A 16,214-nucleotide genomic window follows, 5' to 3' on the forward strand; every position below is an offset into this window, starting at 1 on the left:
GGCAGATCAAGTGCTGATAGGACAGTTGCCATAGAAATAGTTAAACCCTGTATCTCTAGTAGCAAAATGTTACAAGTCTGCTTTTATATTCTTGGTGTTGGATGCTGGCAGAAGTCTCTGCCCTATGATACTACTAAATTCTACGTGGATTTTGAGGATGTACTAGAAGGTGTCACTTGCACCCATACAGGTGACATGGGCACCCCATGGGTATCTACAATAGCCTCATCAACATGAACAGCTATTGGCAAGGTGCTTGGAACTGCTCACAAGTGAAGTAGGTTTCCAACATCCTCATGACACTGAGAAATATATCACTCTTTAAAACTGCTCATACAGCACAAGCAGGTTTTGTTATTAGCTCTGTCAATAAACATGTCTCGGGATTTGTGACTTGAAGACAGTGATGCTCCATGCCGAGAAAAGGGAGTGGAAAAGAAAATGTTGCCATCTGTTTGTGTAGAAGTTTAAATTCATGCATCAGATCTCCTGCACAGTGAAAGATGAGTCTCTCTTTTTCTTACAGTCAGTCTTGAGAGTGAGGCAGTGTTCATGCAGCGAGACCTGAAAATAGACTGAAAGGGTGTTCACCATCAAGCCTCAGCCTCTGATTCAGATGCTTATATTGAAAGCCTCCAGAAATCAGAGAACCTCTCTCCAAAAATATCAATCAAACCATCATCCCGTTTGCTGAAGCTGCACTGACACTCAAGGGAAGCTGAGTTGCTCATGCAAACCCCCAAGGGATTTCCACAGTGCTACTCTCCACAGGGTCACTACGAGTCACCCAGGTTTTGCAGGCTTGGGTTCTAACATTTTATTGGTATGATACAATTGCAAATATAAAGGTTTCAAAATGACATTGCTAAAATTCACCTTAATGATGACAACATTGCTGCCTTACAGAGGTAAATTTTAAAAAACCTCAAGTATCAATACTTGTTTTTATTTATAATAGTTTGTGGGAAGCCAGGTATAGAATTGCCCAGACAACTGTGACTTAATCATGTGTAACTGCTAGCTTGCATTTTTGTAGGCACATCTACCCTGACAAAGGCTTTTAATATTTAAAATCATGCAGATTATCTATTCAGCCCTCAGAAAACTCATTGTGATTAATTCAGTATCTCAGTTTCAGGCACTTCAACTTCTGACACCTTTCTTCAGGCTACAGAGAGCTTTATTAATTGTACTAAAAATCCTGTGCAAATATTTTTAAAATATTATTTAGTACTCAGTAAAATTTTTTATATGAGTATGTTACCATCTATCAATGTTGTCATGAGTCTCTAGGTCTCAGAACAGTTTTTTACTCTGCTTTTAAAACACAATTTTATTCTGAGAGCCTCTGTTTATGCACATTTATCAGTCATATCTACTCAGAAATGCTTATATCATATCTGAGTTCCGGAATTCAGCTGCATTTAAATTATAGATGGATGGGCAATGCATACATCTCAGTTCTTTGACAACTTAATGAACATATCTCTTGGCAAGATGAGGTTATCTGAACATCCCAAATCATCTGTTACATTTGTCTCCAAACTTTTGGGCTGTAGTCTACTGTCAGCAATTAAAGCTGGCCACCACACTGTCTCATCAACCTTTAACTGAAAAAACAATCATTTGCTTGCCTAGAGCAGCATCTTACCATGGCCTTGTCAAGTAAAAGGGGTAAATCCTGATTTATAATGAGTTTCAGAAATTTAGAAACATTACATAACTAAACCTCTCATCCTTAAAGTAAGTTACTTTGTTCACCATTTAATTCAACTGGCAAACTATGCAGAAAAAAAGTTTTTAGCACACATTTTCAAGCTGACCACTAATCTGGTTACCTCATTTTTGAAAAACTACCTACTGTTGGCCCTAATTTTAAACAGTGGTCAGGAAACAGAACTTTAAATAATATTTTCAGTTTCTCAGGAAGGAAAAGTTTGAGATGTGTAAGTTGAAATTTCCTGCAGAAGACCAAAACTTGGCAAAACAAGTCAAATAGAACATTTCTGATCAATTTTACCATCTATACACCAACAACATTAACAGAATCTATGCTTAAGGTTGCTGCATTCCCTTGGGAATTGATTCACTAGTGTCTTAAACTGGAAGCCCAAAATGTCCTTGAGTTGCTTAAAATTAGTAGATAGCTGAAAACTTGGCTTATACGAATCACCCAAGGTCACCTATGCACTGATTTTAATGGCAAAGCTGTGATGAGAACCTGGAAGTTACTGGCTTTCATCCTAATGGTCACTTCACCAAACCGAGATACCACCATTATGGGAGACAATGACAATAAAACACGCCAGTGCTCTCAAATTGCACTAAAACTGCACTTTCACTCTTCTGAAAAGCTATCATTAAGTCTGAAAGTTATCAAAACTGCTGGGCCAACATGCTCTAAATATAAGAATGTAGTTTTTCTTAGTAGAGTAATATTACAAAAAGAGCAAGAAAAATAATATGGAAACAGTACAGAAAATCCTGTTAAAATGTTAAAAAGGAACGAATAATAAATAATGGATACTATGCAGTCATTCTTCAAGCTCCTACTGAACTCAGATGTAATACTAGCTACAAGACTTTGAGAACACTGAGATGACGGTTCATAGAATCATAGAATAGTTGGGAGTTGGAAGGGATGCTTTAAAGATCATCTAGTCCAACCCTCCTGCCATGGGGGGGCAGTTGTCCAGACCTCACAAGTGTTGGAATCCCTTGGTATCCCTTCCCTTCCTTTTACCATGGGTTAGCACAACATCACTGATAAGCAGAACCTCTAACAGACAACCTGTTCCTGTCTGGGCAACCCTCACTGCTGGCTCTTGTCATCCTCCTGCCAAGGCAGCTGCTCAGCACTTCTTTGTGCCTCCCTGTCCCTGACTGATATCATTCCCATTTCTTGTTGTCATCCTCTCCATTTTTCCCAGAGTCTGCCACCTTCTGGAATATCAATCCACATCTTCCCATGTTACTCCAAGGACATTCATCCAAATTTGTTCTTTCTGCCAGCTTCCTGTCAGCTATTCTCACCTCCCATCACCCTTTCCAATAACTAGCTCTGACTCTCAACATCTTCTTTATGTTTATCACCTCCTTCTGTCCTCTCTCTGCTCACCTAACCATTCTGACATCATGTAGTCCCTTCCTTAATTTGTAAAGAAAAAGAAAGGTGGTGGTGGTCTGTATGCCCCTTATTTTGGTAACCATTCTGCCATTTTATTCTACCTTTCCCTTTTAAGCTCACAGACTCTAATCACTACCTGGAGTAAATGCTCTTGGCTTTCACCACCTGTTTTCATTGAACCTTACTTTCAACATGACCTCTAATTACCTCTTTCTAACTAATGCTGTGAATCAGTAGTCATTTTCAGTTCCTCCCTCAGCTTCAATGTGACTTCATTCTGCTCTTCTTGGCCTATCATCTTTTTCTCTTTATCAAGAGATTCCAATCTGCTCATGTTGACAGACTACCACTGACAATTATCACTGACAATTACATTTTCAGGGAACAGCCTTTGTACTTTCTCCCAAGCTGCTCTTCTCTTCTGAGAATCCACCCCCTTGCTATTTTTCAATTCTTTTAAAACTTTATTTTTCAATCATTTCTCTTGCTCTCAAAAAAAAAAAAAAAAAAAAAAAAGAAAATAGCTGGAATATGCTGGGATTGCCTTGCTCATCATATTTACCAGCACTGCCTCAAAACAAACTTAACAGCACTGTCTCATAATTTCTTCAAATCCCACTTGTCTGTATCCTTCTTGTGTTATCTTTTAATTATTTACTTTTAGACAGAGGCTTTTTCACAGAACCTAACATAAAGGGGTAATTTTCTATAAAGAGGCTATCAAGCATCATGATGATACAATTACAAATTACAACAGGACTTCAGATTTCAGTGTTGTAAGAGCATAGTACGCAGACCTTGACATAAAGAAAACAGAACTAGAAAGCTTAAGAATGTGAACTGGGCCTTAAAAACTCATTTCTCAGACATGCTGGCCATACATGAGTGTAATGTATACATCAATTGTATGGCATACATCCACTGTCTTTAGAAATTAAGGTTTATATATAGAATCCTGTCTTCACTGTAAGCTATAGACATTTTATTACTAATTTCAGTATGGTCAAGGCTTTTCCATCTGAATCTTACCATACACATTTTCTTCAATATTTGCAAAGAAGACGACAGGTAGAATATATGTAATGGTAACATTTTGTAGTTATATTCAGTGACTAGAAATTATCTTGACAGCTTGGTTTCTAATTCAGTATTAGGTTTGAATGCTAAGTTCCACAATACCCAGGTTCCAAAGCCAGTATTTAAAGCATCACATATGTGACTTAAGAAAACATTGCTTGTTTCTTTCTTTGTGGCAGCTATTTTTACAAGGTCTCCTCTGAAATTTAAATGAATAAATTATTTAGCAGCCAGCACTTGTCCTTAGATGGCATAACTTAGATGTCAATACCACCCCAAACACTCACATTTGCCAAACCTGTCTTGCATGAAATGGAATGAGGATATTTACATAAGGAAAATGCCAAAGCAGAAAATTAACCCGTTCAGGGCTTTCATATATTCACATATTGTAATAAGTATTATCATATCAAATATTTATTTAACTGATAAAAAAGGATCATAATATTCCCACTGAAAGTGTGTTTACCAGTTAGACTGGTGGTCTTCCTGGTTGGGAGGGAGCAATTGGCTTTTCTGTGATACTGCCTTTCAGTTAGTGTGCCAAGAAGAAAATTCAACACAAAATTTTAATACAAAACTTACAAAATTGATTTGCTTTCTCTGATACAAAAGGATACAGCAAATCTCAGTTTTTGTGAATGTGTCTCTGAGAGGAAGGTCATCTCTGATAGTAAAGTGCCTCCACAAACAATGGTGTCTGCGTTTCCGTGTGTGTACAGGGGAAAGGGGAGACTGAATGCTGACAGAAGGACACTGTGTGAGCCCCTTATGTGCACGTATGCTAACTGTGCCAAAGTACAGGAGTGCCTGACAGATGTGGTAAAACTGTGAGGGGCTTCCACACCTATCTGCACTCTTAGAAAAAGGCCTCACACCAAGACTGGGCTGAAAAGGATTTGCTCAACATATGCATTCTCTTTACATGCATTTCTTTCCACCTTTAAGAACAGAAACTATTCACAGAGAACACTGAAAGAAAAGTTTCAGAAATTTGACTGTGACCAAATGATCCATCTAAAACAGATCCCTAGGCTGATGAGCTTAGTGAATGTTACTACCATGTCAGGTGGCTGGTGCAGGAACCAGACTATAATGTGTACTGCTTCCAGTCCACCCCCATCTAAAATAGGGGGACATAACCCTATCTAAAATAGCGGGACATAAGGACTCAGCTGCAGCGTTACACCCCACCCTACTGCCAATGCCCTTACCACTACGCAGGAACTTAGAAGGAGGTTTACAAATTAGTCCAAATGCATTATTTACAACTATTAACATAAGAAGCTATTACTAAATGTCCCTCACCTTCCTTGCATCTGATTTTATACTCACTTATCATACTCAAGTGTGATACCTCGTGCCCTTCCAGGGCTTGAGCTGTCCCTACTTGGTATCAACAACATTACATTAGTTTGGAGAGTTTGAGAAATGTACCTATGTGCATATAGACTCCCTCTCGAAACTCAATACAAGATTGCTTTTGCACATACACTATGACAGAGACGACATTCACAGTCCTGTTATGTCATGCTCTCACTGAGAACTAGTTAAGTAAAAAACATAAACATTGATAAAAATTACCAAGATCTTGTAGTCTTTATTGAGATGAGTTTCCACAAAAGAGAGGGAAAATTTTCCTAGAGTAGGGATTGCAGGAATCAAGCCAAACTTACAAGGATTAGGTTTCAAATGGTAAGATACTTTCTCTTTTTGTTTTTTCGCTTTATGCCTATCTTCTAGAGCTATGACTGAATATGTTAATCAAAATCCTATAGAACTGTACTCATTTTTGTGTGTTTACTTTTCATTTACATAATTATCTTATAAAAGGAGCATTTCTCCTTTGTGTTAGATGCCTTACGATGTAATTTAAAGCCACAGTTACCAAAATATCCTATTCCAGCAGTCCCACCACTATCGATTCTATAGGCCAGTCATTACCATAAATTATTATACAGGAACTAAATATACATTTCCAGTCTCATGATGTCCAAACAGCCCTTCAGTCAAAGAAATCAAATGTTCCCTGTGGTGTGTCCTAAGAATCTGCATTTAGTGTTTTGGAACAAACAGGAGAAACATCCAAAGCTTAAAAGGCCTTCACAGAAAAATCAGGAAACACATAATTGTAGAGTGCCTTAATTTCAAAAATAAGATTTGTATGTTTGAAACACAGGAAATGCTTATGGAAATGAGCAAGCACAAACAGTGATACATATCTGCATAATCAGTGCAAAGCTACAAATGCATCTTACTATTAGATATGTATTTTAAAGAATATACAGACTTGATTAAGGATGAAATCAAATGCTCAAGTGGCAATGGGTGGGATGGAATAGAGCAACTGAGATGGCATGCATTTTCAAAACAGCAACAACAACAACAACAACAACAAACAAAACAAAACAGAACAAACCCCCAAACAAAATCAAGAATGAAACAGGTCTTCTCACTCACTTCTGAGGGGGCCAAGAGGGCATGAAATCCCAAGCAGCTTACAATAAACATTTATCTCTTGGCCTCTGTTTATTCTGTAACTTCTGTTTTGAGGAGACAAGCACCTATCACTTGTCTGTAGCCTATGAGTGTTGCCTAGGAATTTCTGACTCTGCTAATACTGAATTTCTCCCGTGAGTACTCAAGAGTATGTACAACCAAAGCCCCACTTAAACTCAACATGGAGTGGGTTGCAGGCCTGTGGTGGGCCAGTTCTACAGAAGATGGTTTCACTGTGGGACAATAGCAGGATTTTAAACGGCTCTTAAACAGGGATGAATACTTTCTTGCATCCTTCCCCCTTCTGCCTAGAATAGTCATTGAGTATCTGTGCCACCCTTTTGTACTATCTCGAGAACCTGATCCACCAAGATTATTACAGTGCAAAACTTTCTATTTTTAGCAATTTCTTCAATTTGCATAAGAATGTCAGCATGCCTGAGCTTGATGGTTATAGAATGAAAATAAATACACATCTTTAACCAGACTGCTCTTTAACAAAGGTGAAGTAGACTTGTGAAGTAGCACAGAATGATTTAGAATAATCTCTGGAGACAGTAATTTGCCTAATATTTGGAGAAGTTTTGTACCTAATGCTGAGTTTGAAGCTGATATCAAATAAATTCTGGTTTTATATCTCTCATGCTTATTACATACAAAGCATAGTACAAAACCTGTGATACAAAGAAGTCTCTCATTGGGCAGCATCAGCCAACTTTAAGTACATAAAATCAGTAAGTACAGAAAATGTAAATAATTATTTTGTCATCTAAATTTTATGAAACATGTAGATGACTGTAATTACTTCATTTCAAATGTCTGAAGATAGTTGTTACTTATTTCCTTTTTAGACTACTAAAAAAATCTATCTTATTTGCTGTGACACTCCTTTGTTTATCATATAGTTATATAATTACACAGTTCAGTTGAACAAAACACCACCAAAACTGTTTACTACTTATAATGAGCAATTTTTAAAGTTCACCCTTCCTTTTCCACACTGGCTGGTTAAGGACTGTATCCATTTAAACAGGCAGCTCCATCATACTTTTTTCTAAATGTAAAGTATGAACTATTTTCAGCCCACTCACACGAAGCCTCGGTGTATAATATCAAACTCCTTGATTTTTTGCATATGCATTGCAAAATGTCATCTTGTCCTGTTTTTAGTGCCCATGGCCAGAGTATACTTATGATCATTGCTGATTTAAATCACTGATTTCTTCACACTCAAAATCCCTTCAATATACAAAAGCAGAGAACTTCTACTGAATTTTAATTTTGAAGAACAGTATCTCAGACTGAGCCTTCTCTTTTCTCTGAAAAGTCAATCAGATTAGTAGTGTGCACTCATAGAGCTCTCAATGAATATAAGCTAGAAGGAAGTTGCCAGTGTGCTATGCAGAATTGTACAGGCAACTCTCAGTTGTATGTGGGTGTGTAACCCAGGTTGCAGATTAGCCGTGCTATGCTAAAACAAAGCAAAAAAAAAAGGAAAAACACCCACCATTCTTCTTTGAATTTCTGATCTCACTTTTTGCTTGAGTTTAACTTCATTCCTTGATAAATGTAATACACATTGGAAGTTCTTATCTAATGTGGACATGCTTTGTATTACCTATGCGTTAGTTTTATGTGGGTTTATCTACTCCATTGCTAGTTTCAATAATTAGGAACTGACCGTGTAACTGTGCAACTATGAAAGAGCCCAGCAGCCCATAGGTTTATTCAGTGTTTGCTAAAAAACAATTACTTGTTGAAATACCTCCCTAACTCACCCCAAAAATCATCAGAGTTCCCTTTAATATTGTTTTTTTAAACTCATGAGTGATAACAACCTGCTGCAATACTGGATTCCTATTAATAGAAATAAAATGTTGAGATGCTTGAAAGTCAAAGAAAAAGCAAAACAAGTGAACAAACACAATGCACTTAAAAGGAGACAGACAGAGTGGACTCCTCTGCCCCCAAGGCCTAGAGACTGAAAGAAAACCATTTCATAATAAGATCTTGTAGCTGCACCAAAAATCTTGGCTTAATTGGCTAACTGTACGTTTTATTTATTTAGAGGATCATTAACACTGAATATGCTTTAAAAATACAATATGCTCTTGGGCAATGCAACAAAAACAGTGGTTTCCTTGTGAACAATTTGTGAGAGGGAAAGTTGTTTCCTGCTCCCCTCTCCCCAGTCTCATTTTTCTCTGCATAATATAAACAGCATCTACTTTATGAGCAAAGCCAAAAGACAGAGATAACCAATGTGCTATCCAAGTGCCCTAAGATCCATGAACTACAAAGGCAGCTGGAAGGAACTGGCAGTCCCTCTCCATCCTGAGGAAGGAAACCCAGACACTGACAAACCCTGGGAAGCTGCTGCAGGAGCTTATCTGCTGGGGAGGATGAATGGCTGAGAAACTTCTCAAGGAGCAGAAGAAATACAATACTCACTATATGAAACATTTACTCTTGTAGAAGGATTGATGAAGAGGCTGCCAAAGGGCTGGTGGGGTAACAGAGGCCAGGAAAGGAACAGGGGTAGACAGCCTTTTCTTCAGGGAATCTGTTCTTTTTTCTCTCATCAGAAAATTAAAACGATTAACTTCACATTACCCATGAGCATGAAAGATCAATGCAGATATAAAATACTGTGATACTCTTTGCTATTCTGAAAAGAAAGGACTAACCTACCAGCCCTGTATTTATTCTAGCTTTGGCAACAGCTTAACTCCTGTACTAAAATAAAAGCAAAAGGCTTTTCATACTGTGACACAACAGTGTACTGAATTGGAATGAACCTTCTTGCTACTTTGAATTTATACCTTAATATATTAGTTTTGATATGCTGCCTAGGATCAAAATGACACTGATGACAAAAAGTGCAAGCACTGCTTTAATTCATGTATACACACAGTTCTTGCAGGAATCTCTCTAAACTACTTGACATCCTGTACCAGTGTGCTCCACTGAGTAATAACTTTGCATAAAATGTTACTCTATATGTTGGCTTTTAATTTCACTGAACATCCCCTTTTCCTTTTAACTCTGGAGAAAAATAAAATTAAATACTTCTGTCACAAGACTTCTTACTGGCACAATTCTAGAAATTCACTTAATAAAAAGTACCTGCCCTTTCTCAGGTAGCAATACAGTATTGTCATATAGCCAAAGGAATTCTATTCATATCAAAAGAAAAACATTTATCAAAATATTTGCTTTCAGACTTGTTTACTGTTTATTATTTTAATTTACATCGGTTGCTGCTTGCAAAACTTCCAGGGAAATAATTTTAATTTTTTTTTCTTTTCCCACTGCATAGTAAATACAGCCTTCTTAGTATTTCAGAAGTATAGTACTATAGAAATGCTAGAGCCTGCTTCTGCTCCAAATGAAGTCAATGGGAAAACACCAACTGACTACTAAGAGTTAGGTCAGGCCCCAGATTTGCAGCTTTTGAAATTTCATAGTTGAAAATTTTCTGGCTAATCCTCAGAACTGACTACTTCTACAACTATAACACTATTTACAACTTTATTTATATGTATTTCTTTATTACAATATGTAATATCAATGTTCCTTGTAAAGGTTACTATTTTAAAGAAATTAGACTGAAGTTATTGCCAATCAACCTTTTAATAAACTTAAGTGGGATGACTTTCAGAATTTTTCTCAACATACGATTCAGTTTTTATTCACTCTTGCTATCTTTGACAATTGCTTAACTACCTTAATTTCAGAGCCTTTTTCAGTGTAATAAAAATGTCCTTTTGGTAGAAGTTTGTTGGTCCCATTTCAAATTATGTTCAGAAACATTCCTATACTGACAAGGACTCATTATTTTAGCAATTCTTCTGTTTCAACACAGTATATAAAGCCATGCCTCTCAACCAATCAACCTCAGTATAAAAGTGTAAGTGAGATCAGATTGCTCACCAAATCTTTGATCAAGTTGTCTGATCACATATAGACACAACTGTCGGAATTGTTGCATATGTTGTATAATGTTATCATACAAATTTAAGCATTTCCATTATTGACTGCTGCTCATATATGTATACATTAACTTGCTGGTCATAAAACTACAACAGAGGATAAGATATACCAATACTGAATTAAGACCTCTAGTCTTGTCTCTCCCAAAATTAAAAGAATCTGTGTTCTTTATGACTGACCAACTCATGATTTTGTGCTTCAGATACAGATATTTCCCAAAATTAAACCGTGAAGTTAATGTCAAATACTGTGTTGTAACTTCAAATATAACTGACATATTAGAACAGATAGATGGGTAATTATGATAAACTACACAATAGTGCTACTGCAGATAATATCATTTATCAATCCTGTGGTCCCCATCATTCATGCATTTACAGTTTGGGAATACAGTGACTGCAAAGGATAATAATTCATAATGGCTACATTCTCAGTACTTCATGCTAGCTCACTAGACAAAATAAAAAAGGTTAATTGTATAACTGGAAAAATGTAAAATTTTATTCCAAGAAAATTAACAAGCTACACAGGTAAATTTTGGCAAATGCAACTTTATATTGAAATCCACACATCTGTATCTTAAAGAAGGAAAGACTCACAGACTCTAATGTATTTCTAAAATACTAAGAAATCATATTATATGCTTTCACAAGTTAAAACTTAAATAATTTAAAACAACCAATACACCAAAATGTGCAGAAAATATAAACAAGACTGTGCCTTCAGTAGAATAAATGCTTCACAAATTGTGCAAGATATCATACTAAGGCTGCGGTCTCCCCATGACAGCTGTCTTAAAATATAAACATACATCAACTGCCTGTGTTTCTCAGAACAAACCAGAAAGGGCGGCACACCTGGAAAAAAATCATATAATGCCAGTGATGTGCATATTGATTTTGGGAACCATTGGAGTAAAAAGGAAAAAAGAGGACTAAGTGATCTTTCATGCACTCCCGAATGACTGACCAGAGTTATTGATTCAATTTTCCTTGCTTATTTGCTTCAATGCTAAACAAAATGGAAGATACTAGATAACCCTTTAAGGCAACATGTGTTTATTCTGTATAATTATAACTGTTCAATTATGACTGGATATTATCATTAACGTTGCCTAACAGACTGATATCTAGCTTTTTAAAAAATATAAATAAGAGTCTATTAAACTTTATACCAAATCAGCAAAAAACACAGAATACAGTTAAATGTTAGTAATTTCACTGTTAAGGAAAATGGTAATTAGAAAGAGTAATATATTTGGAGAAAAAAAAATTCAAGTCAAAATCTGAACAAAAATACTGCTTTGGAATGCTCCCCAAAACTTACTCACAAGGCAAACAGATTTGTAAGTGTGATAATCCAATAATGCATGGCACATCTTTAATCAGTTACAGTACTTGAGTCCCCAGTTTTCAGTCTTTGCAAAATAATAATTGTATGAAATGTTTTAAAGGTCTTCAGATGTCTAAAATTAGTTTTATCAACACATTAACCTCATATCAACTTAATTTATTAAGATGTCCAATGCTAATCTTTTTGATGTTCTTATTTTATGTAGTGATATACACAGCATTTAGCACTGATACTTAGCACCTGCTACTTTCATAATCTAGATTTCAACCACATAAAGGAATTCAGGGCAGTAGTTCAGTCCTTTGTTCTTAATTACAAACCTTCAGCAGTGGTCAGCAGGAACATGTTTAGGTTTAAAACAGGATTAGAGGTGAGCTATTGCAAAGACTGCAGAATGTAGCCCAAATCCTTACAGCTGCTGACATCCCGTTCTTGATTTTCTCCTCAAGACATGGCTACAGGCCACAATTGCTTAGCAGAGAATGGTAGTGTTTCACAAGGCTAAAGATTTACAGATGCTCCCTCATATAACACAGTAAGGTTCCCTTGGTAACCTGGATTTTCTGCAGTAAAGAAGGGTTGTGCTGAAACAGCGCCTCAGCTCCCTGTTGGAGAAAATGCAGACAAAAGGATTGATTCCAGCTTGGGCAAAACTCATCCAGACAGCGGCCGTTAGAAATCCCCCAGGTACTACAGGCCCTCTTGCAAAAACTCTCCAGTAACAGGCTACCAAATAGGGACCCCACAAGGTCAGAAAGAGGAATGTCATGATGTAGAACATTCTGCTGATTCTCTTCTCCATTTTGAATTCATCTAAAACCAGTAGCCTCCTCCTGCCTGTGGTGTTCGCGTTTTGCCTGATTCCCAACAAGGTTGGAGGTGTGGGACCCCTTCCGAATCCAGCCAGCCAATTAGCAGCTGCTTGACCACTCGCTCCAGGACCATGAAAAGTCCAGTTCTGGCTCACTGCTGCAACAAACTGGACTGGCTTCATTTTCCTGCGATCGTGAACAAAAAATATCAGCTTGAGGTAGACAAGCTGTGTGGCTAGGAGGATAAGGGCAAGAAGAAGCATAAATCCCAAGGAATCATTAGCCCTGAAGGAACGATGCTGGAAAGTGCATTGGTCTTCCTCCCTAATGAATGAGTAGGTGCCCACATCTAAAACTGGGGGGAAAGCCATGGCTACAGAGAGAGTCCACACCATACAGATAACAGCCAAACAAGTCCAGAAGGTCAGTCTTTTCGTATAAAAACGGTGGTGGGCAATAGCTAAGTATCTTGTGACGCTTATGCAGAATAACATGAAAGCAGTGTGAAAGCAGGACAAAACCCCCAAAAAGGCAATCACTTTGCAAGTAAGAGTCCCGTACGTCCAAGTAGAGCCATTTTTTACTGAGGTGAAAACAAATGGGAAACAAATTGCAGATCTGAGGATATCTGAGCAGCAAAGATCCAACAGGAAGTAGTAAGGAGCTCTATGCAAGGTCTTATCTTTGACTAGCAAAATGGAGATCAGAAGGTTACCCACCACACTGACTCCTATTATGAAACCCAGTGAAGTCAGTTTCAGAAAAGCTGTTAAAGGAGAGAGATTTTGTAAAATGTTGTCAGCTGCATGGCTGTAGTTCGCCATAGATGGATGGATGATATGTATATTGCCTCAGTCAAGTCTCATGATCTATATTTAAGAACAAGGAAAAAATAGATCCATACATCTTACTGAAAATGTAATCCACAAACAGAACTGATCTTGTGTCTAGTCATACAGTACATCCTCTTCTTTCTGATTTGTCATGCCATCAAAATATCTGAAAAAAAATCGAGCTATCAGTTCTTAAGTTAACACGAAATGATGTCAGAAAGCGCTAACAAAGATGTTAATTTATGGAGAACCAAATGAAGTTGTAAATTTGAGTACTATTGTTTGTTTTTAAAAAACATGAGGCTTTTTTTTTTCTTACTTACTATTTAGTATGATTGACTATTGGCAGATTTGGCTGGCTACAGTTTCAGGACTGACCAATGTCCCTTATATTTGGTAGCACATATAATTTCACAGTTAAAGCCTCAGAGATTTTATGAATCAAACGATTCCCAGTTTGCAAGCCCAAGAGTTAATCACTGACATCTTTTTTAGAAACCCCTAAAGACTGCTGATATTTTGACATTACCTACATTTATTTTATGGCTACAGTATTTGTCAATATTCTAACAGGCAGCTGCTATGTTGATATGGATCACACCCAAAGAAACCCTGCAGAATTTATGTTTTTTAACCCAAGTCACCAAAGCACAATAATCACACAGTGTTAGTTTATGCATTTTGTAAGAGAAACAGTATTCATTATCCCCCTCCCTTCCTGCTATAAACCATAATTTTATCATTTAGGCTTTTCGATAAACAGGTATCTAGACAGTCGATAGCAGTATGCTTTAGGGTGTCGTCCCCCTGGCCTCCCCCCCCCCTCTTTCCCTGTGCTTTAATGCAAATCGTTAAAGCCTCGACATAATTCATAATAAGCAACGGTCAGTGTAAATACTGAGCAAAAATCGGCAACACAGCCAAGACATAATGCCCATCCTTTCGGGAGGGCTAGTTTTGGTTATGCTTAAATAAACATATAAATTGCTTTTTGGTTTTTTGGTTTGGGTTTTCGGTTTGTTTTTTCTTTTTTTTTAAGCTAATTAGGGCTCCGCGATGCCCATTAATCCTCCCAGTGAATCGTACCGGAACACATTTCATGCAATTAAAAAAAAAAAAAAAAGAACTGTCTGTTGCTGCTTTTTTTTGGTTTTGTTTTGTTTTGTTTTAATTTTTTTTCCCTCCAGAGCCAGGGACAGGAGCCACAGCAGGCATGATCAGGCTCCTTCGTTATTCACACGAAGTGTTCCCTATGCCACCTCGGGTGTACAAAGGATATTCCCACTGAATCCCAGCAAAATCCTTCCATTCTTACCGTCCACAAAAGAGCCTGATTGCTGCTGTGTAAACAGAGGCTGATCAGATCATGGCATCGTTTTAAAACCATGAAATCAGGCTCCCCCTCCCCCCTCCCGCCAGCCCCGCCGCTCCCCCTCCTCCGTGGAGCTGTCCCCGCGGCGGCCGGCCCTGCCTCCGCACACACAGCCCGCACGGTGCTCACGCACCGGCACTGCTGGCACACTCACACCGCCGCTGACACACACACACACACACACACACATACACACACTCACTCACTCACGGGCACAGCCGCTCCCCACGCCCGGCCATGCAGGGCTGGACTGCGCCGCGCTGCAAGGTAGCCCGGGTGCCGCTGCCTGGCATCAGCCGCATCTGCCGGAGCCGTGCGAGAGCCCCCCGCGGCGGGGAGCTGGGGAGAGCGGAAGAGGCATTGTCTGTGAGGGCTTCCATCATGCCACTTCTTTGGAAATCACCCCCTCACCCCTGAGCGGGAGAGCCCTCTCCGCACGCACCTGCAGCCGCGGCAGCCCTCGGCGCCCCCAGCCCCTCTCCTCCTACCTGTTGGTGCCGGAGATCCCCACATGCCAGAGCTGTTCCTTCCCGCCGACGGGGGGCTGCTTTACCCTGGCGGTCTTTTCTATTCTCCTCTACCGTCATTCATTCTTCTTTCTCTCAATCCTTTTCCTTTTTCCTTTATTTTTTTTTTAATTTCCTTTTTTTTTTTTTTTTTTTTTTTTTTTTTGCCTCGGTACCTTGGCTGAGGATCCAGTCAGTGGCTCGGGCGGCGCATGCTCGCCGCGCCTCCCCCCTGCGCGCCGAGCCCCGTCCTCCCCTGTCGCAGCGCCACAATCTCTCCCAGTAACGCAGCGGCGGCGGCCGCCTCAATGAGGGCACGGCAGGCTCGGCGGCGGCAGCTGCTGCTGTCTCAGAGAGGGCACGGCAACCTCCGCGGCAGCAGCATCCTCAGTGGTGTGCAGGCAGCCCCGGCGGCAGCAGCCTCCTCAGTGAGGGGAAGGCAGCATCCTCAGTGACGGGAAGGCAGCCTCCTTGGCAGCACGTTCCCATCGCGATGCATAGCCGAGCTGGATTTATTGGCGAGCCTGGGCAAACCAGTGAGGAAAGGGAGGGGAAGGAATTAGGTCCTGCGCTCCTTGTTTATGCCTCTGGGCTCCCCCTCCCGCCCCATTCGCTTACAACGGGGGTCTGGAAGCGCCCGCC

General features: G+C 39.1%; 1 protein-coding gene across 3 annotated transcripts; it reads right to left on the minus strand.

Moving 5' to 3' along the window:
* Window positions 1–11,175: 11,175 nt before the first annotated feature.
* On the minus strand, window positions 11,176–15,829 carry GPR85 (G protein-coupled receptor 85). Of its 3 annotated transcripts, none has more exons than XM_042018059.1 (2): window positions 15,749–15,829; window positions 11,176–13,860 (listed from the first exon to the last, which is right to left on the minus strand). In XM_042018059.1, the coding sequence occupies exon 2, from the start codon at window positions 13,683–13,685 to the stop codon at window positions 12,573–12,575; it is 1,113 nt and encodes a 370-aa protein (XP_041873993.1). In that variant the 5' UTR covers window positions 13,686–13,860; window positions 15,749–15,829; the 3' UTR covers window positions 11,176–12,572. The 3 variants fall into 3 exon arrangements, with proteins under 3 accessions (XP_041873993.1, XP_041873992.1, XP_041873994.1); XM_042018058.1 differs by lacking the exon at window positions 15,749–15,829 and adding an exon at window positions 15,555–15,702; XM_042018060.1 differs by lacking the exon at window positions 15,749–15,829 and adding an exon at window positions 15,010–15,093.
* Between the last annotated feature and the right edge of the window lie 385 nt (window positions 15,830–16,214).

This window comes from Corvus kubaryi, unplaced genomic scaffold (genome assembly GCF_017639235.1).
Source record: "Corvus kubaryi isolate FWS band 111438036 unplaced genomic scaffold, C.kubaryi_AGA036_p1.0 137, whole genome shotgun sequence".
Lineage (NCBI taxonomy): Eukaryota > Metazoa > Chordata > Aves > Passeriformes > Corvidae > Corvus > Corvus kubaryi.

What these genes read in the sequence shown, in the direction of transcription:
- GPR85 (XM_042018059.1), bottom strand. Translation starts at nt 13,685, where the DNA reads ATGGCGAACTACAGCCATGCAGCTGACAACATTTTACAAAATCTCTCT.